At 39.8% G+C, this 23,118-nt stretch overlaps 2 protein-coding genes across 2 annotated transcripts; one reads left to right on the plus strand and one right to left on the minus strand.

Annotated features, from left to right (window-relative positions):
* Window positions 1-6,279: 6,279 nt before the first annotated feature.
* On the plus strand, window positions 6,280-11,656 carry klf9 (Kruppel-like factor 9). The gene is made up of 2 exons (XM_046842145.1): window positions 6,280-7,568; window positions 8,792-11,656. Exons 1-2 carry the CDS (start codon window positions 7,232-7,234, stop codon window positions 9,055-9,057), a joined length of 603 nt encoding a protein of 200 aa, XP_046698101.1. The 5' UTR covers window positions 6,280-7,231; the 3' UTR covers window positions 9,058-11,656.
* A 1,689-nt stretch (window positions 11,657-13,345) lies between these two features.
* On the minus strand, window positions 13,346-21,962 carry fam219ab (family with sequence similarity 219 member Ab). The gene is made up of 6 exons (XM_046841128.1): window positions 21,615-21,962; window positions 17,527-17,626; window positions 17,046-17,148; window positions 15,846-15,926; window positions 15,686-15,740; window positions 13,346-14,525 (listed from the first exon to the last, which is right to left on the minus strand). The coding sequence occupies exons 1-6, from the start codon at window positions 21,669-21,671 to the stop codon at window positions 14,367-14,369; spliced, it is 555 nt and encodes a 184-aa protein (XP_046697084.1). The 5' UTR covers window positions 21,672-21,962; the 3' UTR covers window positions 13,346-14,366.
* Between the last annotated feature and the right edge of the window lie 1,156 nt (window positions 21,963-23,118).

Genomic DNA, 23,118 nt, shown 5'->3' on the forward strand with positions numbered 1-23,118 from the left:
AGATATTTAAATATGAACATTTAAATATAGACTGGATAAACTCATCCAGCAAAAACATCTACAAAAAAAAATTACTGAACATGAACACAGCGGGTTATACAAACATCTTAACACGGCAGAAAGCGAACAATGCATTCATAACGTTAATACACAAAATATCTCAGTAAATGTGCGCGATGTGGCGTGGTTAATAAGTGTAGGCAGGCTAGCAGTACGCTGCGTTGTGAAATGGAGCCGTTTTGTAACAACTAAAGAATGTCCTATAAACAATTGTACTGAGGATGAAACCGTCGATCACCTCCTTATACACTGTCCACATTCAGAGGAGATATGGATATCCATATAAATAAGAAAACTATTAGGTACAGCATTTTTGAAAAAAATCTGGACAAAAAAAACAAAGGAATTCTTTTGGATGGTGATATGTATTGTAAATGATAAAATATGGAAAACACGATGCATGATTATTACATCCTTGGTACTTGTTAAAAATGTGAATGAGAAAAGTATAGATACTTATGAATATGTATGTACTCGTGTATGTTTATATGTATGTGTATATACATTTGTACGTAGGTGTATATATGTGCGTATATATACAGAGATACTCATCTGTAATGTAGAAAATGTGTGCTCACGAGGAGCCTGAAAGACTATTAAGTTTTTGTAAATTTAAGATTGTTTATACTTATTCTCACCTTTTATGTTAAGAAATGTGTATATGATATGATATATATATTTTTTTTTCCTAGTATGTACTTACTTGTCAAACTGTTTTGCATGCCAAAACTAATTCTCACTGTTTGCATATATACCGTAAATGTTCCATTGTCTTATGTGATACAAGATGTATATATTGTGGATATGATTTATTCAATAAAGTCATTTAAAAAAGCAAATTCATAATTAATCCTCATGGCTTCCAAGGAATCATGTGCATCAGCTTTAACAGAATTAACCCATTATTAGGACAAAACTGCTTTAAATTTTCGGTTAATAAAGAGTTATCACCAGAGACATCTGCATATATATATATATATATATATATATATATATATCCTACAATAAAATAATAATAATAATAATAAATAGCATTATCCTGAATAAAAGACAAAACACAAGCCTATTAGGATATTCCACTTCATTCTGAGAACTCTAGAATGTCTAACCACCTTAACTAGCTGATCTAACTTTTGGTGCCAATTCCAGCACTCAAATCAGTGGTAGATTCCCTCACCCTGTAAAAATCTGCATGTAAGGAGCTCAATCTTTCCAAGTCCTTTTTAGGGGGAAAAAATGATGATCACACAAAACATCACAGGTCTCCAATAATCGATCTACCACAAGGGGGCGTGATTTATGCGCTTCACTATGTCCAACACACAAACCTCGGGTGTTATATGATACAATATTAAGCCAGTCCTTAACAATGTTAATATCCTTCTGAAGGAACAAAAATTTGCTTAGACTTCTTAGTTCACTCTTCAAAATTGTTTGAAACGAACAAAATTATTTCATCACGAGATATTGTTCAAAGGCTCATTTTCTACTATCATTTTTCCATCAGCTACTTTATAGATCAAATTCCCAGATTTCATAAGGGCAAAACAGCACCACCAACACGTACCTCTGCCATCTTGTCATAAGGTTTTTATGCCTATATAGAAGTATAAATATATATATACTTACTATAGCCATTTTGGATGACAAAATTAAGTTACATGGCCGTGTGATTACTCCTATAAAAGTTTCCTCAGAATGCCTCAGGATAGCAGGTGGCTACAGGTGTTCTGCTTTAACGCGGAGCTCAGTATAATGAGACAATTAAATATTGAATAACTCTTTTACTTCACAAATATTACACACAATACACTTATTGTACAAAAAAACACTTTTATATTATATAGTCGCATTATATACGTCAAAAAATATAACAACAGGTAAGAAGGTGGACCGTTGTTTTTGGTTTTTTTACCTCAGACGCTGAAGTTTCCTCAGAACGCCCAGGTGTCTCAAGTTAGCTGGTTGCTAAAGCGGGCGCGTGTGGGTGCGCATGCGCGGGCAGTGCGCGAGGGAGTGGTTTTAATTAGCTGTCAATTAAATACGCGTATAATAAATATCACAAGAATCTTCTAAAACATAACATGGTTCAAAACAAATTACTTCATTTTGTGTTGTGTATAATTAATTATTAACATATTATTAGTATATATTATTAATATAGGAACTAGCAACTGCCTCTTTATTGGGCTTTGGACTTTTTATAGCTCTTTTATAGCTTTATAGCTTTTATAGAGTAGGCTAATGTTTGGCTTTTGTTGACCATCACTGTCAGAATGGTCTTCATCACTTCTGTGGTCAGCCTGATTGATTGGTACATCTTGATCACCCGATCCTCCTTGTTTAAAATAATAATAACAATAAAAGTAGTATAAATGTTTTGGTCCACAAAGTATCATTTTAAGTAAATTCTTAACATTTGGTACACTTACTAGCAGGCAATCTCATGGTCTTTTATGGCGGTGTGCTGCTCTCTCCTTTGTCAAGCATTACATTTGGCATAGGGTGACAAATAAGAGTGGAGGAAGGTGCACACGTACTATGTTCTATGCAGGAGATGCAAACTGAAGGATGTAAGGTGTTGGCAGGGGAAAGTGAATCTAGACAGCATCGAATGGTGGTCTGTAGGATGGCTTTGGAGGTAAGGAATAAGAGCAGGAGAGTGTGAACTGAAAAAAAAAAAGAATAAGATGGTGGAAGCTGAAGGAGGAAGACTGTAGTTTGAGATTCAGAGTAGAGGTTAGACAGGGTCTTGGTGGTGGTGAAGCTACTGGATGATTGGGCAACTACTGCAGAAGTGATAATGGAGACTGCTAAAAAGGTACTTTGTGTGACATTTGGAAATAGAAAGGAAGACAAAGAGACATGATGGTGGTGGTGGAATGAGGAAGTGCAGGAAAGCATAAGGAGAAAGAGGTTGGCGAAACAGAATTGGGATTGGCAGAGAGATAAGAAAAGTAGGCTGGAGTACAAGGAGATGTGGCAGCAGGCAAAGAGGGATGTGGCAAAAGCCAAGAAAAAGGCATATGAGGAGCTGTGTGAGAAGATTGACACTAAGGAAGGAGAAAAGGATTTGTACCGATTGGGCTAGGCAGGGGGAATGAGCAGAGAAGAATGTGCTGCAAGCATGGAAATTTGTTGACTATTGAGGAGAGTATTTTGAGCAGCTGAAGAATGAGAGAGAGAGAAGGCTGGATAATGTGGAGATGGTGAAACAGGAAGTAGATAGGATTAGTAAGGAGGAAGTGAGAGCAGCTATTAAGAGTGAAAAGTCGAATAGACCAGATGACACCAGTAGAAGCATGGAGATGTTTAGGAGAGATGGCAGTGGAGTTTTTAATTGGATCGTTTAACAAGTTTCTGGAATGCCTGAGGAATGAAGGAGTGTGCTGGTACCAATTTTTAAGAATAAGGGAGATGTGCAGAACTGCAGTAATTAAGTTGATCAGTCACACCATGAAGTTATGGGAAATAGGTGACCATCTGTGAGCAACAGTATGGTTTCATGCCGATGAAGATCACTACAGATGCAATATTTGCTTTGAGAATATTGATGAAGTATAGAGAAGGTCAAAAGGAATAGCATTGTGTGTTTGTCAAATTATAGAAAGCATATGACAGGGTGGAGAGAGAAGTTGTAGTATTGTATGAAGAAGTCAGGTGTGACAAAGAACTATGTGAGGGTGGTGCAGGACATGTATGAGAACAGTGTAACAACAGTGAACTGTGCAGTAGGAATGCCAGACTGGTTCAAGGTGGAGGTGGGACTGCATCAATGATCGGCTCTAAACCCCTTCCTCTTTGCAGTGGTGATGGACAGGTTGATGGACGGGATCAGACAGGAGTCTCCATGGACTGTTTGCGGATGATATTGTTATTTGTGGTGCGAGTAGGGAGCAGGTTGAGAAGAGCCTGAATAGGTGGAGGTACGTGCTGGAGAGAAGTGAAATAAAGTCAGTAGGAGTAAGACAGAGTACATGTGTGTGAATGATTGGGAGGAGTTTAGGTACCTGGGATCAACAGTGCAAAGTAATGGAGAGTGTGTTAGAGAAGTGAAGAAAAGAGTGCAGGCAGGGTGGAGTGGGAAGAGAAGAGTGGCAGGAGTGATTTGTAATAGAAGGGTATCTGCAAAAGTGAAAGGGAACATTTATATGATTGTGGTGAGACCTGCGATGTTGTTTGGTTTAGAGACACTGGCATTTAATAAAAAAACAGAAGGTGGTGCTGGAGGTAGCAGAGCTGAAGATGCTGAGATTTTAATTGGGAGTGACGACAATGGACATGATTAGAAACTAGTTTATTAGAGGTACTGTGCATGTAGGACATTTTGGGGACAAAGTGAGAGAGGCCCGATTGAGATGATTTGTACATGTGCAGAGGAGGGACATGGGGTATACCGGTAGAAGAATGCCAAGGATGGAGCCACCAGAAAGGAGGAAAAAAGAAAGGACAAGCAGAGTGTCAATATTTTCTCTTCTCATTGCACGTCATTTTGAGCCCATTAACCTATTTCCTGTCATTGCCTGTCTTTTTCAATGTACCACTGGTGTATTATTTCCTGACTCTCACACATCACAGACGTAGACGTGTTTACGAAGACGATGAGACAGAGAAAGTCAGGAATGAAAACATGACTGAGAACAGAGACATTCCTGATCACCTGATCATCATCATCTTTTCTCTACTTGTGTTCTATATGTTGGTTGTTCGGCCTGGATACATTCAGTAGGTAACAACGTTTAAAACTCGTTTTTGTATTAATATATTATGATTTGAGGTCCAGTTACCAGTGTAACACTAAAACAGTTAGTACTAACGGCTACTTTTTACTTCAGTACATATCAGAGCCCAAACTTCTTTAGTTTAACTTGAGTAAAATATATATAGTTAGCACTTCAACTTTTACATGAGCATTTAAAAACATGAGTATCTGTACTTATACTTGAGTGATTTTTGGCATCTCTGATTTTTACATATTCTTCGAGGCGGTACTGTCGGTTTGTCAGAAAGAAAGGTGGCCGCCAGAACACAAGAACAAAGTGACCAATTTGATTTATTTGGCTGATTCAAAGTAGGTCGATTGTGTTCAATTGCCCCATTGAATGTCAAGCAAATGGCAATAGTGGATAAGAAATTATGATATGATCATATAATATAACATTATTTTGATATTTATTTATCTTGCATTCAATTATTTTGCAGTGACGTAGTTCCTCCTGTAGATGTCACTATTAAATCACTTTTAATCAATCTAGTTGTACTTTGATTTTATAGAATTAGTCTTTTTTTTTTAGTCATACATTTGTATGCAATGTTTTGCCCAGCTATTAGGTTTAATCATAGAACACTGTAAATCAAAGACAAACAACGAGGAAAAGGGCTAGTTTAATTGTTAATTTATTGTTTTATTTAAACTGACTACTATATTTTCACTAAATAACATTTACTTTGAAGTTAATACTGCATAACATGCGTGTGTACAGGAGTAGCAACAAAGACCAGACAGATAACCAACAAAATTGCCTCCCATTCACCCCCACTGCCCGAATTCAACATGCAGTAGCGTGACACCCCCGCTAGACGCCGCTAGATCTCCCGTTCGCATCAATCAGAGAACATTCTGTTCCTTAGACATGCACCGAGGACGCGGGAACGCGCGTGACCTGCACGTGCCCCGGCATTGCGATGGCGTAAGGGTTTCGGATGCTGCTAGAGCTGTTGATAAAAGTTACAAGGGGGCATTTACTAAATAAAAGACCGGGTTTCAGTGGATGCGAACGCGTCCTGTTTTTGAGGCGAGGCGATGAAAAAGAGACAATAAAACAAAGTGCGTGTGTGTGTGTAATGTTATTTCCATGAATGATAGACATGGTTTAATAAGGCATAAGAAAATAATTTTATGTTGTTGAAATAGAAAAACAGGGTTATACAGATGTGTGTGTGTTATTATGATTATGTAACATTAGTTCTAACATGCAAACCAGTGCAATCAGGCAAATAATCTGGTGCCGAAACCTAAACTTCTCCACTTGTGCACATGTATATCATGTTCATTTGTTTGCTTGTTTATTTTATTGTTTATTTGCTTACTGGCAGAAAAAAAAATAAAAGGAAAAACTAATCCCTTATCCAATGTGGGCCTTGTTTGCACATGCCCTATCTCACTTCTTGGATGTAAATAATTTCACTTTCCAAGAACCGTGTCCAGGGGGACTACCGTGAAAGGGGGTCAGGTTACACTCGTTCTCCTCAGTGTTCTCATAGACAACACGTTATTACTATTCGCACGCAGAAGATATAAATCCCACGCCAGAAGTGAATACACACGCCTGCTATCTATCTATATAGTTCTTGGTAGATTTCTGGTTTTTACTACCAGTTGATTCCTAGAATGTAAACGCATATTAAAACCAATGTCCAATGGTGAGTCAATAGAACACCGATTTTAAAGAATGAAAGAAATGAGGGGGTTCAATGGGGTCGTTCCCTCCATCAGAAGATCATACTACCACCTGTATAGAACTAAAACACACACACTACCCTTGTTGCTTGAGCACTCTTGAATGCGGTTCAGGACACGGCGTCTACACCACGGTTTCCGCGTGCGCGCCGGTCCAAGGCCGTGCGTCCGTCCGTCCGTCCCGCCCGGAGTGCACGCGGATTGGCCGTCGCGAGCCACATTTCCGCCCGTTCGCTCGGGGATTCCTGGTAGTGCGCGAGACAGCGTTCGGGATGCGACCAATCAGAGCGCGTGGTGGCGATGACGCCCTGGGATTCCGCGAAATTGTTTCTTTTGAGAATGAGAACGGCGAAAACACTGCGGCGGCGGCGGGCGCGCGCTCTCACGCACACACACACACAAACACACACACACACGCACAAGTTTTGACGCAGTTATGAGGAAACGTTCCAAGGCGACGGCACGACTTCGGGATCTGGTGTCCGACACACGAATTGTACCGCGTTTGTAAAAAAAATTGTTTAGATTACACGGGGACTCGTGGACACGCGTGGGGTGGACACCACGTTTCCTGGAGCGGATTCGCGTCTTCTGATAAACGAGTTGCATAAGAGCTCCGAAGGAGGAAAAGCAAGAAAAGGAGGATTTGGGGGTTTGTTTCTCTGTAACATCTTATCGGTGTTGAAAGTAAAACAGCCCCAGCAGACGATCATGACGGATGTGGTTGTCGCCGCTCCGAGCGCGCTGTCCACCGCGGACGGGACGGATGTGGAGGCGGGGATGGAGACCCAGGAGAGCCGCACGCTTCTGATGGTGGCGATGATCCTACTCGAATTGAACCGGTGCGGCGGAGCCTGTCCCAAGAGCTCGGTTGAGAGCGGCGTGACGGAGCAGCCCAGCGTGCGGGAGAAGTGCCGGGCAGGTGGGAGCGAGCGTCGGCCGCGCAGCCGGCAAAGCGCCGAGAAGAAGCACCGCTGCCCCTACGCAGGTTGTGGAAAGATCTACGGGAAGTCCTCGCATCTGAAAGCCCATTGTCGCGTGCACACAGGTACGTAACGAAGATGTTCGCGATTGATTCCATTATCCAGGTTATTAGTTATTAGTGTTATTTGGGTTCGCTCCTGGGTTGCCAGAGCCCAGTTTTTTACAAACCAAACCTGCACAACCTTTTTTAAATAGACAGCACTACAAAAGAACGATATACTGTTTATTTGTATCAATTTAAGACTAAAATGTGATTTTTGTAAAATTTAACATACATTCTAGACTTAATCCTGTGAAGGGGAAACTCGGACAATCTGGCAACACGTGCCACGTGCTGAAAGCGTGGACTCTTGCTGGGAGTCTTTACGCAGAATACGTTCAGTGCAGGTCGAAAATGGTGTCAGAGTCCTGGTAGAGTTTTATTTTGTATCTATAGGACAAAATTAAACCCAGATTTTTGTTAAATGTCCTTTACTAAGAAAATAAAAAATTCTAGCGCATGGGGCTATGGAAAAAGGCTTGAAGACAGAAAGCAGGGGCGTAACCAGGTGGGAAAGGGGGCGTGGTCGTGGGCGGTAACGGTAGCCGCGGACAGGGCGGTGTTGTTGTGTTCTTGTAACGGGACAAAATGTTACACCAAGAGCGGAACAGTTTCGTAACAGGGTTCTGGCAAGAGTGGGGTGATGACGTCATAACGTGTTGCGTCACAGTGTCGTTATAAATAGGGACAAAACAAATCCTGGTCTGACAGGCTGTGACCCTGCCAATGTGTGTGTTTGCTTCTGTTTGTAATAATTACGTATTATTATTGAATATTATGTAGCCTAACCCTATAAACGGTGCATTATGGTAGTCTGAAAGGGTGACGTCACTCTCTTTGACACACGCACACACGTGCACGAGGCTTCTTATCTGAGTTTTCCATAACAATCTGTGCTTTATGGGTTATAGGTAGCTCATAAACTGTGATTGGTTTATTTACTAATTTTATATTTCTAGATAAAACAGTGGCTCGATTATATCGTAATGCTGTGCATTTTATTGGAACAGCAAATCAGGGACCTTCATCTGTCTGTCTGTCTGTTTCTGGCAGAACTGAATGATCTGTACAGATGCATTCATCACCAAAGTGTGAATCACTATGTCCAGAAAAAAGAAATCTCTAGACAGCCTTGTTCTGAACACTGTGTGCTGAATCTCTCTTTTTCTCTCGCTCCCTCTCTCTTTCTGTCTGTGTCTTTCTCTGACCCACTCTCCCTCCCTCCCTCCCTTCCTCTCCTCTTGTAGGTGAACGACCGTTCCAGTGCACTTGGCAAAGCTGCACCAAGCGTTTCTCTCGATCAGATGAGCTGACTCGCCACTTCCGTACACACACGGGCGAAAAGCGTTTCGCCTGTCCCCTTTGCACCAAGTGTTTCATGCGCAGTGACCACCTGACCAAGCATGCTCGCCGCCACGACGGCTTCCATCCCAGCATGCTCTGCAAGACCAAAGGCCGGCGACGGCGCTCCTCCTCCTCCACGTCCTCTTCCGGCTCCGGCGATCCCGAGTGATCATCGGGACCTCTTCATAGCAACGGGATTGGTATTGGATCTGGACACACTTCTGACATGTGGGCTGCTGGACCCTTCGTGACCATCTCACGAAGCCCTCATGCTATCCAGACGCGCCAAGCAAATCGAAGCGGAAAACTCTTCCACGTACAAAATCAGACAAACCGACAGCGAAAGTATATGTACCAAATATATGTATACTTGTGTCAAGAGATGGTGGAGGAGTGCAATGGCACAAATATGGGTGTGCATTAATATCATCAAATCCAGTCAGACAAACTTTTATAATTGGGATGGCACACCATAATGATCTATGTTCTAAATATCGGACCAAAAACTGTAGATTACAGAACGGATTGATTATCTGCACATGTCCACTCCATGTGCTGATAATCGAAGTGTCAAGCGACGAATCAAATGCAGGGGAGGGGGGTTTACATGGTGGTTCATACAGTTAATTGTCTGGCAAACAAAAAAAAAGTACACAGTTTCCTCCATTAGACCACTTGTAGCAAATCAGCTAATACGTACATTTGTTTTCCTCGGTTTTGCACTGGAGCTTCAACGGTAATATAGATTACAGGTCTTTCTTGAACCTTGAATGGGTTTTTTTCCCTTTTTCCCCCTGAACATTTTATAACCATCATCATAAGGCGGCCATCTTTTATTTGGGGTTGAGTAGAAATGGGGGTGGGGTGGAGGTCTTGTGGTTCCTCATGATTATTGCTGTTTTTGAATGCTTGGTAGCCTAGCGAGTCCTGAACAAAACTAATACGATACCTGAGAGCAAATCCTCTTGAAAGATTGAATACATTTGCGATCAGGGAAGCGCTCGACTATAAAAGTGATGACCAGTTCTGCAGCGAATTAATAAACAAATCCGATCAGCCCGATTCTCAGTGAATAGTATATACGTTACCAGAAGCTAGCCTAGCCTGAAGACTACTTCCATGTAGGAAACATCTACCACTTTCATTTGGAAAAGCTGACTTTAGCTGACATTACAATTGTGAATCTATTCGTGTGGTGGATTACGTAGATCCAATTATCTTTATGGCTGTAAAATAATGTATTTATGTATTCATTTTCCACTCCTCGATCTTTTTTTTCCAGTGACTAGCGTTTTGCTTCTAGAAGGGAATGTGTGGGATCTTTTGTTTGTTGTTTTTACTCATACATAATATAATCTAATATATCAGGCTGTAATTTAGTACTGTCTATAAAGCTGGCTTGTTTGTGACAATCGCCATTTTGATACTGTATTTCCACTGAGCCATTTAAGGGTCAAATAAATCAAGTAGGCATGAGTGTATTAGCCAGTGTAGCAGAATTGACAGAGAAAATAGCATGGAAATAGATGGGACGATGTTGCCCTTGAAGCACAAACACTATAGTTAAATATACAGATATATATATATATATATATATATATATATATATATATATATATATATATATATATATATATATATATATATATATATATATATATATAAAAACATTTAAGATGCTACATGTATATAGGATTCGAATATGGGTACTCCAAAGAAATGCTTCAAGCTTATTTGGAAGCACACAGTTTCCTGTAGTTTGTTGGCCAACTAGGCATTTAAAAACAAGCTCAGCATGTTTAAAAGAACCTGATGCAACTGAATCCAAAAGTAACATGACTTCCTTATTATTCTGCTGTCTAGTTTACAGCCTCGCTAGTCAACAGCATATTTTGGAGGCTAGCAAGCTAGCAAGTTGGAATGATTCGGCAAACAATTAGACAAAGTTGAAAGGGAAGAGGATGTAGAAAGATCTCAAATCCATTTTTTTTTGGCATCACATCACATTTGCATTGAGAGGAAGTCGAGCTTGAGCTTGTTTAACGTATGATAACTAATCCTGGGCTGTTTCATGTTTACTAACTTCATCATTCGGGTTTATTGAGTTAAGTGAAAAGATGCACGCTTTTTTTTTTTTTTCTATTTTTTCTTACTTTTTTTTGAATTTCAGTAACAGATTCATGCTGCACACAGAAGCAAGCCAATTTACATAATTTACTTGAACTATTCAACGCTGTGACTTAAGTCTTTTTGAAACACAAGCAGCCACCAGGCGAATGCCGACAATAGTAATGACTAATATAATGTGAGACAACCTATTCAGCTGTCAATCACCAGAGAAACGGTTGCATCGATGTACTACCCCTCTTCCGTCCCAAGGCTCTCAATTCACATGCACTTTCTATAGAGATGGATATGTATTTTTCTACGTCAGTACGTACAGGAATGGTTTATGCGTTCGACCTGTAAAGATTGTAATACACTGCCTCTTCTCTGACATCATGTAAACTTCATCCTTGGATTGAATGTACAACGGACTGAACTAACCACTGACAAATGCTTTTTTTTATGTTATTGCATACCTACCACATCTGTACATATGGCAAACATCTGAGAAAATCTTTCACTTGAATTTTGCTGTATTATTTTCAACATACTGTAACATTCACCTGTAATTTCTGCTCATCCTTTCATTAAGAATTGCTTATATTTGGTTTTTTTTGTTGTTTTTTTTTTTGTTGCTGAAAATAAAGCACATTCAAACACGATTCCACTAACCTGAAGTTGATTATTTTCCAACAATGCATGATTTATTAATGTTATATATCTTCAACAACAGAACTGATGAATTAGCTAATAATATTTAACAATTATTTATTTGTAAAAAAAAAAAAAAGATACGTTCTCTTTTTTTGATCTGTAGCCAGTTAGATTTAAGGTTATATAACATCCATTCCTTCTGTTACTTAAATTATAGCAGCCATAAGCATTCATTACCTCACAAAGAAATATGTTGCGTCACCAAAGAAACCACAAAACGAAGACAGTCTTGTGGCAGAAAATCTACTGAGTGTTACACTGAAGGCTCCTTCCTTGAATGTATCCTTGCAAGTACAAATCTTTCTGTTTGTTGTTACTAGAAATAATAACCAACTAAAACAAGTGGATTCATAGAAACATATCAATTTTGCTTTCACTGGTATTAATGCCAGATTTTTATATTTGTCAACCCAAATTTTAGATTTTCACATTGTTAGCCCACAAAATGTCAGTACAGCATGTGCACACAGCTCATTGCCCACACGTTTCTCTGATCACCTGCTTCTTTTAGCAATTTAGCCATTTGTGACTTAGCAAATATTATTGCAAAACAGCACCCCCTATTGGCGTCGATTTATTAAATCGCCACTCCAAGTAGGCTAATAGCAATGTCCTTGACAGTATGTCTATGCTAGGAATGCCCAAACTACCTTTGTTTTAGCCCACCATGCCATATATAACTAGAGAGAAAGACAATTTGGTGGGCTGGATGCCATTGGCACAAATTTACATGTACAATTCAACCCTGAATACCAGACTTTAAGTCTGATTTCTTCAACACATGGAAACAGAGAACCAAACTAACCTACCCATCACCTATATATGACTTTGTCAGCTGCAGCCAAGTTTGGACCCTTTGCAAAAAAAAAGGCCCAGCCCCATATCTTTCATTAGAAAACACTGATTTTAATAGCATATTGCTGTATAGCTTCAGAATCTATAGTGGTCATTGAACTCTATTGTACTATAAAAGGGACTGCTCCTATTTTTTCATTGTACTAGAAAACATTTTAAATAATTATTTGAACAGCTTGCAGCCATATTTCCTATTTATCAATGTATTTTTATGTATTTATTGGTAAATATTATGAAGACATAAACAAGAGAAACCATGGCAACATTTATTTTAATATAATACCGGTGTAATGCAGTGTTTAACTTTGGCGTTCAGACCTCCAGACTTCAATCAAGTAGATTTTTGGCCCTTTATAGGAAAGTGCATATATCGAAAAACCTACATGCTACATGGTTCAAACATAAATTGAGTGTGTCATTTAAATTCCATTGGATTAACAAGAATGTTTGCATACACCATCCTCCATTTTGTCACCGTTTTCAATTCAAAAACTGCGTGGAGCATTAAATTAGAGTACAGCAAGCACAAAACCTTTGCCTGCTCTCATTGTATAAATAAAGTACTGACCTTAAACCCAGTTGAAATTTGAATCAGAAATTGAATCTTTTTTAAATCTTATGTAACTTAATGCTAAACGTTTTGTCCACCATTTTGCCACTGTTTGAAAAAGGAAGCCATGTTGACACCCTAGTTTCAAAGGATCATCAGACATTTTTCGTGAAGAGATTTCAAACGCAACAGCAGCAGTAAACACAAAACAGGACACACAAAACGCACAAAACACAAGTAAATAGCCATTTTTATTATCATAGTCATGAAAGTTTACTTCTTGTGTGACGCCACTTGAGTCCAAAAAGCCAAAAAAAAACACACAGCACTTCAACTGAAAATGAGAAACAGTCATTCACACCAAAGTGTTTGTACGCACTTTAGGTAGCATTTTACAGCACACGACCAAATGATGCTAACTAAGTGGCCTTTTTTTTTAAATATAATATAGGCTATATTGCATTTGTATAAGCCAGTTGGATATGCATTTTCTTTTTTTCAATTGATACATTCGTCTCCAATTTATCGAACGGTCATTTGTGTAAACAAAATTAGACTAAAAAAAACAAAAAAAAACAAAGTGCAACGTTTTCCGTACATGCTACACAATGCTGCGTTTTAGTGCTGCGAATGAACAACTAGCACAAGAAATGAAAATCGACAGTGTCTCGGCAAACATCCTTAGCACAATTCGTATTGAAACATCCTCGTACAATTAAGCACATTATTCAGGAAAAAGGAAAAAAACTAAACAAAAGAGGAAGAAAAAAAAACAAACACGACAACATAAAATGTAAAGTACGACATGGAAGCAGGTACTACATTTGATAATATCGGCGCTTAGCATCACCAAGTGTTTTAATGCACAGTTAAATAAATTTTTTTTGGACCTCCAATTGTACAATCATTACACAACGTCCACTAGGAGGTTTGAACACGTAATCTCCTCCCAGCTCACCAGCGTACAGAGCGCCCTACCATAGGAGAACGCTACCAATAATAATAATAATAATAGTCAGAACATTAATTATTATCGCAGGTGTATGTATGTATGTATAGTGTGTGCGAGAGTGTATGTGTGTTTTTGTTCAGGATTTCCTCTACACCATTTTGATCATAACATTACCGGTACATGTCGTGCCATAACGTGGATTAAATGTCTTTATAAGGGTACAAGAAGGAATGAGAGAGGAGAGAGAAGGAGAGAGAGTGAGAGTAACAGAGAAAAAGAGGAAAGAAAAGCGAGAAAAAGTTTACTGGATCTGACAGGCGGATGAAGACGTGGCTTGGCAGCACATGCAGGTTGGGTTGACCGATTTTGGAGGGATGAGGTCCAGATCTTCGTCATCGGGGATCTCGTCCAGCCTGTATCCATCCTTCAGGAGCTGGATGTTCAAATCCTGGTTAATTTGCTGTGGAGGAAAGGAGACAGTGACCGTGTTTCATTAAGCGTAACTCCATACTTGTCCATATACTGTACATTACAGCACATATTCTTTAGATTTCCAGCTTGCTAAGGAACAGAGTGTAGGCAACCATGGAGTACCCCAGGAACTTGGTCAAGTACCCAACAGTGGCTTGGCGCTGGTGATCTTCAATAATCCAGAGCCTTGTCCATTGAGCTAGCAAGTTTCGAGACTAGCTCTGTTTACAAGAAAGCACTTTATTTATCTATGTTTGCACATTATAACCTTTGAAATAGTCCCTTGCACAGCAATACAGCGCTCCCAGAGTTGTACAGCGGTATTCCAAGAACTGGAATGTGTCCTGGAAGTCCTCTTTTCGAAGCGTGTCAAGGACCTTCTGCGATTTGCGATGAATCTCCATAATGGTGTCAAAATGGTGACCTTTGATCCGGATCTTCATCTTTAGGAAAAGGGCGAAGTCCCCAGGAGCCAAATCTGGCGAGTAGGTTGGGTGTGGAAGTGAGATTATGTGGATTGTTCTCTTATGATCATCACGAACAAGTTGCCTAATGGTTTTGACATTTTCAGGGGGTTAAGTTTGTTGAAGGTCTTCCTGATCTCTGGTCATCTTCCAGTGAGGTTCTTACGCTCTTAAAGCGTGCATGCCACTTAAAACACAGAGAACGACTCGTTGCAGCATCGCTGCGTGTCAAACTGATGTCATGTCACACGTCTGTGGCAGATCTGCCCAGTTTCACGCAATATTTCACGTTTGCTCTTTGTTTTAACTTGCTGTCCATGATGAGATCACAGACGTCCTAACGCACGTGGTCAGAATAGAACCAAACCTGTTCTAACATGACAATGCCCTGGTGCACAAAGCCAGCTCCATGTAGATATGCTTTCCATGGGATGGAAGTGTGTAGAAGATCTTGAGTTGCCTGCTATAGTGCTCTGAACTGAATTTTTTTAATACCTTTGGGAAGAATTGGAACTCTAAGGAACTCTCCCCAGGCTTCCTCACCCTACATCAGTACCTGACTTTACGAACACCCCTGTGGCTGAAGGAGCACAAATCTCCACAACTACAGTACAAAATTCAGTGGAACATCTTCCCACAAGAGTGGAAAAAAAAATTACCAATATGGTGTATTTAGAGAGCTTACCTCAGCCGAAGAGTATCCTGATGAGGAGTATCTGGATACGTCAAAGTCGTCATCGCTGAGGAAAGATTATGTCAAAGTAGAAAATAAGAGAGAAAAAGAGTAAACTAAAATGACTAAGGACACTTATTATGTGGTAAGGGACGATTTGTGAGGGACGTACCTGTCTGTATCTAAAGCAACTAATGGTTTCTCATCTGGGCTTTGGTCTAAGGAGGAGTAGCCTTTGTTGGGAACCACCAGCCTAGAAACAGAGAAGTGTGAAATCTTTAAAAAAAAGAGTTGAACAATCAGTTAAGCAAACAGCAAACGTGACTCACTAATTATACGTATATTAACTACAATCAAAATTTTAAACAGAGGGGTGTGTGCCAATTGTTCACCAGTTTTACTGAAACTTTATTTCCAATGGAAATAATAGAAATTGCTTGGCCACACACTCCTTCACTCCATAGTACAGCTGGACAGTAGGACATTATGTGGTTTTCGTTTGAGCAGAAGATCTCAGTGTCTATGATGTTTAAATTATATTACAAGTATCTGCATGTGTTCCATCTAGAATGTAAACTCAAACCTTAATGGTTGCCAATTAACCAAACCCTTGGTTGCTCCTTCAGGATAAACTTATTTAACAGATGCCCTTTTTCAGATCGACTTACAATTAGCTAATTTGTACACTGAGCAAATGAGGGTTAAGGTCTATGCTCAAAGGCTAAACAGTGGCTGCTTTGTACTGCTGGGATTTAAACTTATAACCTACCAATAACCTACCAATCACATATTCATTCACATATTCATTAACCCCTAACCCTCCATCTTGTATTTCTGTAAAGTTGCTTTAGGACCATTGTTAAAAGCACTATATTAATAAAACTGAATTCAACGGATCTTTGGCTCTGGTTGGCTACTGGTTGTTCCACAGAAGTAGAGAGGAAGTGGGAGAGAAAAAGACAGGAAGAGCCAGCTATAATAGTATCCACACAATATCCATCTCTTTATCATCAGCTCTTTTTACCTGGTCACTCCACTCCATTCCATGTTTATATAGGCGTCTATCTGACATCCTAAATGTCTTTCAACCTTTGTCTATATAGAAGGTTTCTATCCTGTAATAACTCTTTAGCCTGCATATCAACCACTGTTTTTTATTATTGTTTCCTGAACTCTGTGTATCCTGGCCTGTTTGTACATGATTTTGACCTTTGGTCTGTATCCAAGTATCTGTTTTTCCTAAAGCTGTCCTGCATCTACTTCCTACTTCTCTGAGTCACTTCATATTTCTTTTTTTTTAATTCACACGCACCATTATGTAACCTGCTGCGATATTGAGAAATCGCAGAGGTAAATTAGTTCCTGCTCTCACCGCGTTCTGGCCATGACGTTGTTCTTCTTGGGCTGCTGGTTGACAGGACTCCCCGCCGTGCCATTCTTCAGAGAACCCTTTCTGGCCAGCTCTCGCTGTTTTTCTAGGAAAAAACAATATCCCTAAAAAAAAGCCTCTGTCAAGTACTTCAGCAATTGCGCCTATTAAAAACAGGCTTGTTCATACATGGATACAAAGTACTTCAATGTTAGCTTTTGCTTTCATTTTAAAACAAGAAATGTGTAGAAATGTGCCAATTTTTTTTTTTGTAAAAACCCACAAAGCCTACCTGATATCTTTGTCAGAAAGAATATAGATTCTTACAGTAATGATACTGGAGACTCCTTCCAGAAATGTGCTATGGTATAAAATGTTAACTTTGCTGCTTTGTGCAAGTCTTCAGTTTACATTGGACACTTTCAATGTGACTAGGGGCCAAAGAGTACATGTAGATGTTTCTTCACTCAACTAGATTATGTACCTATTTTCCTCTGCAGAGGTGATGGTTTGTAGTTGAGGGTGGCCGGCTCGCTCTCTCTCGTATCCGAGTCTCCCTCAGAGGCAGTGGAGGATGCCGGATCCTGAAGTGATGAGATTGCGACAATTAAGGATTTATGAAAGAGTCAATTAATCACAAGATCTGTTCTAATCTAGGGTTGCAAAATTCTGGGAATTTTCAAAACTGGAAACTTTTCATGGGAATTAACAGATATATATGGGAATTAACAAGAATTGATGGGTATAAACTGGGAATTTACAAAATTGCAGGTTAGCCTATAACAGGAAACTAAAATGTACAGGAAGACCCCTACTTACGATGGAAATACGTTACGACGACTCCATCGTAAATCAAAAATATCATAAGTGGAAGATGGTACTATGACTGTGACAGCTTTTCCTGCTTAATGCTGATTAATAATTTAAATTTTCTGCTCTAAACTGATGGCTTTCCTCTTCTTTTTTCCCTACAAGCAGGAGACATACTTGAGCGTTTGGAAGACATGCTTTTATCACTAAAATTGCTGTTTGAAAGCATTTGAAACAGAAAAATATACACACAGCAACTTTACTCTGTCGACCGCTAGCGAGAGTAGGGTGTCTCACAGGGCAAGAGATGGTTTTAGGTTTTAATTTATTGTGAAGAGTAAATAGTCCACCTCATTTTTTGCATTTTTGATTGTGTTAAATGAGGCTGGTTGTGGAGAGACCACAGGTGCAACCCAGAGTTTCTCACTGTACACCTGAAAAAATAGAAATCTCTCTTCACAATAAAGGTCTAAGAATGGAATGCTGAACTCCATCAATTATTTAGGCAATATTATTTAATCTGAGTTTAGTGCTTTTACTTTTAATACTTAATTTGATTCGAAAGTAAGCTCTTTTGTACATTCCCAATTCCAAAAAAGTTGGGACTCTGCGTAAAATGTAAATGAAAGCAGAATGCAATGGTGCAAATCTCATAAATCCATATTCTATTCACAATAAAAATATATCAAATGGTTAAACTGGGAATATATACAATTTTAAGCAAAAAATAAGGTCTTTTAAATTTGATGGCTGGAACAGGTCTTCTTTCAGGGCTAGAAAGAAATCAGTCCAAGCCTCATGTGCCATTCTGTGTGATTTTCTTATGGCTGAGAAATGCTTTTGCATTTTAAAGGAAAGGGGACAGGGATGGGAGGATATATCAACCTGTATGAAATTGAAAAGGTATTTGGGAAGTCTATCTGCACTCCTAAAAAAAAGTGTACTGAATTGAAATAACTCTATAGCCATATCATTGGAGACTTAATGCCACACAGACTGTATCTGATTAATGACTAATTTACTGTTTATTTACAATCATACGCATTTCTGTATCTCAGAGGATGTTCACATCCGTGGATCATCCTTCAGTTCCCAGCTCCTAAATCTATGCTTAGTTTGGTTAGACAGGTGATTTATATAAAAAGTGGCCTCAAAAGCCTATTTGTTTCGACCTCCAGTTTTATGTTCCTTGGTTATTAGAGCCATAAATAAACCTATATGAAAAGAACCGCTAGATTGAAACACTAAACAATCGCAACATAAAAATATTTTACAGTAGCCCTCTGTGTAGTGAGCATTGGTTTAAACAGAAATCCTACAATCCTGTGGGGACGGAACGATTGGATCATTTTAGTGACTTGGTTCTTGAATCCCGTTCATCAAAACGAACAAATCGTTGTTTGAGTCGTTTAGTTCATATCGTTCTTTTAATCAGAAATAAAAATAAAATGTTTAATAAAATCTTCAATAAGCAGATGCCCAAACACGTCTACCTACACCAACTTTGACTACAGTTCCAATAATTTATATATGTATATAGAACTGTATAGCTTCTTTGGGAGTCACGTGACAAAAGAACGAACGACTCGGATCAGAGGATTCATGAAAGGAACTACTCAAATCTGTTTCCTGTACATAACCTACGGAGATTTTGCGTCCAGTCGAAAATGAACTCTTTTAAACACGAGCTCTTTTGATTCACATTAAAGACTGGGTTAAAAACGAACAAATCGTTTATGAACGACTGCTGAACAAATGGTCTTGGAATCACAATTACAAATGCGATTAGACGCAAGTATTCGACCCCCCAACGAAACAACGATATAGAGCAAGAAACAAGTTTTATTTTTTTTTTTTATTAAATTCGTGCACTGTAGCATATTGAAGCCTAATGTTCCCAAAACCGTGTGCATTCATGGCCACAGATTGCTAGTTTAGAAAAGGTCATACTAGCTGACAGTGGCTGATCCACACTCATTTTCAGACATAAAAATGTCATGTTGGGTCCTGTGACCTGAGCTTCTGGAAGCCTTCGTAGACATAACATCATCCAATCCTAACAGTTAATTGATCTATGACGAGGATGCTGTTAATAGCCATTAGTTTCCATGCTGCACGCTTTCAGTTTCAGAATTATTGATTTTGTGCTGTGACTGTGGCTCGTCCACATTTTAAGAATTGGTACATTCTTCGATAACGTAAGATGATACACAGATCTTTATTGATTAACTTTGAACTGTAATGATAATACAGAGTGCAAAGGGAGAGCAACGAAAAATCTGTTTGATACACAGTTACACCATATGGATAAAACTATGAAGATACCTTACTATTACCCCAGCATTTGGGAAACAAGAAGTTGTATAGAATTTAAATAGATTTGGATTTGACAATACTTCTGTGAATGAAAGAAAGCTTTACCACAGTTCACCAAGTATATAGGGCCCGAACCTCAATCACACGGCACACCTTTGGAAAGAAATGGAATACTGACTTCTCTGAAGAACTTAACCTGTTCTTCACTAAAGCCAGGATGGTTGCAAATCTAATGGAAATCCGTTCCAAAAGGGTGTCAACTCTAATCTTATGGGATGTTTAGTCAATGTTCTTGTGTACTTTTGGCCTTATAGCCTAGGTTTTACATTTACAACATTTGGCAGACGCCCCTTATTCTGAACGACTCTGAACTAAGCAAATGAAGGTTGAGAGTCCTGCTCAAGGGCTGGGATTTGATCTAACAACCTTACAATAAGCAGTGCAACATCTTTATCCACTGGGCTACCACTTCCCAATGGCTATGATGTTTTCTTTTTTTGGTAGATGATTCTGTCTAATACGAAACGCCACCACAGCAGGATACAGATGATACAGCTAAGCGCCCTCAGCCATTGAGCTTCCCATAAATCAACACAGCAAGAATGTACCAGCTCATTCAGCACTCTGAGTTTCCCCAAGAAATGGATATTAATATTAATATTAAACAGTATCTTTAGCAGACGCTGGCTTCCTGAGAGATTTTATGAGATTGAGCGAGTTTATTCCAGGATACCGGAGATGTATGTTGTTTGCTTCAGTCTAGTTAGTTAGTTATTTATTTTATTTATTTATATGTTTTTTTGTGTTTTAGCTTGATGAGAGCACAGCGATGAAGTGACAAGATGAACTCAGGAAGATTGAAGACAATCATCTCACCCTGAAGAACCACATGATGGAGCTGTATGGCTGTAAGGCCTTGTGTGTGTGTATGTGTGCGTGTGCGTGTGCGTGCGTGTGCGTGTGCGTGTGTGTGTGTGTGGGTTACAGACAGTGGTGCTACACTCCCAGTCTGGCCTGAATGAGAAGCTGGATGTTAAAGCTTGAAATGAAGGAAGCATCATATGTCGCATATGCCCCCGCTCCAGCCGCCCCGCCACCCCCCACCCCGCAGCATCAGCACCTCCAGCGCCACAGATCTAAGATATCAGATCTGTCCATGCGTCACTCCGATCAGACGAATAGAAATCAAATGAAATCATATAAAACATCAAAATATTCACGTGCATTCATGATCAAACCAGGATGCTCAGCATTTCCAATGGATCAGAGCGAACATCTCAGAAATCTACGCCCCGTGCGATCCAATTCCCCGAACATCACGTGATTGCGATCCGATATTATTATAAGTATCATTATATTATTATTATTATTATTATTATTATTATTATTATTATTATTCCGTTCCATGAGCAATATGTCCCTTGTTGTTATTTGTGATGTACTCACCAAGGCCTGCATCTCTGCCTCGGTCGGCACTTGGAATCGGTCGATCTCCTCCATCATTTTGGCTCCTCTGCTCTTCTCAAGCCACAAAATCCAAACCGCCCTCTCTCACACACTCACACTCTCTCACACACACACAAACAAAGGGAATAAAGAGCAAATCGAAATAAACCTTTTTCTTTATAAATATAAGCTCAAAGCCGAGGATGCCCCCCGTCTCTCCTTCATCCCAGCGGTCTTCTGATAAAAACAGGGGCTGCGTCCCGAATGTCCTCAAGCTCCCTATGTAGGCAAGGAACCAGCCAGATTCAACACAGTACGCAGTGCAGAGCGAAGCGACCAAGAATCGATCCGCCCACTTCCGGTTCGTCCAACCCTCTTCCCTACAGCGGTGTTTCCCCAAAAACCCTGTTCTGCACATCCACACATCATCTTCCTCATCCTCCACTGGACACCATGATGTGTTATTATGCATGTAATGTGCTCCTGCTTGATCATCCCTGCTGTTAGATAGATATGGAGAAACCCAAATCTGTTCTTATTGAATGTCCCATTTCAGGTCTCCCTTTGCTCTTGTCAGCTCTCTTTCCACATGTCAATCTTTTTCCACTAGACTTAGGCAGCTTTGTGTCAATTCAGCTACAAGCGCATTAGTGAGATGAGATGTTAGATGAGGAGGTCTAATTTATACCAAAAGTAATCAGTAAGGTACTCTGCAAGATATTCGAGTTCTACCACCTTTTTCCAACCTTCTCCAACGATGCAAAAGATGAGTGTGATGGTCAGGTGTCCATGTCCTCTAGCCATATATAGCATACTATAAGGAATACATCACTTGTAGATATTTTAAACTCCACCACAACACTAAAGAAACCTGTTTGATTCACACCTGCACCACAACACGATTCAGAACACCAGACAGTCTCTTGTCCTCAATACCTCTGAAAGGGTTACTAAACACACCCCAAAACTGTGTTCAAACCCTTTTTCAGACCTGTCATTTGGTGTTCCAAGTACCATGTCCAACAATTCGACATAAGTGTTGTGATAGAAGAGTATCTGCGAGAGTGAAAGGGAAAGTTTATTGGAATGTGGTGAGACCTGAGATGTTGTATGGATTAGAGACAGTGGCATTGAGTAAAAGACAGGAGGTAGAGCTGGAGGTCGCAGAGCTGAAGATGTTGAGGTTTTTGTTAGGAGTGACGACAATGGACAGGAAAAGAAATGAGTTTATTAGAGGGACAGCGCATGTAGGACGTTTTGGAGACAAGGTGAGAGAGGCCAGATTGAGATGGTTTGGACATGTGCAGAGGAGGGACATGGGGTATATCAGTAGGAGAATTCTGAGGATGGAGCCACCAGGAAGGAGGAAAAGAGGAAGACCAAGGAGGAGGTTCATGGATGTGGTGAAGGAAGACATGCAGGTAGTTGGTGTGACAGAGGCAGATGTAGAGGACAGGGGGGTGTGGAGACGGATGATCAGCTGTGGCGACCACTGATGGGAGAA

The sequence above is a fragment of the Silurus meridionalis genome, chromosome 27 (assembly GCF_014805685.1).
Source record: "Silurus meridionalis isolate SWU-2019-XX chromosome 27, ASM1480568v1, whole genome shotgun sequence".
In the NCBI taxonomy this organism is placed as follows: Eukaryota; Metazoa; Chordata; class Actinopteri; order Siluriformes; family Siluridae; genus Silurus; species Silurus meridionalis.

What these genes read in the sequence shown, in the direction of transcription:
- fam219ab (XM_046841128.1), bottom strand. Translation starts at nt 21,671, where the DNA reads ATGATGGAGGAGATCGACCGATTCCAAGTGCCGACCGAGGCAGAGATG. An exon ending in AGGCAGAGATGCAGGCCTTG is followed by an intron (nt 17,627 to 21,614) that starts GTGAGTACATCA and finishes TCATCACTTCAG; the next exon opens with GATCCGGCATCCTCCACTGC. An exon ending in CAGGATACTCTTCGGCTGAG is followed by an intron (nt 14,526 to 15,685) that starts GTAAGCTCTCTA and finishes TTTCCTCCACAG; the next exon opens with CAAATTAACCAGGATTTGAA.
- klf9 (XM_046842145.1), top strand. Translation starts at nt 7,232, where the DNA reads ATGACGGATGTGGTTGTCGCCGCTCCGAGCGCGCTGTCCACCGCGGAC. An exon ending in CCATTGTCGCGTGCACACAG is followed by an intron (nt 7,569 to 8,791) that starts GTACGTAACGAA and finishes CTCCTCTTGTAG; the next exon opens with GTGAACGACCGTTCCAGTGC.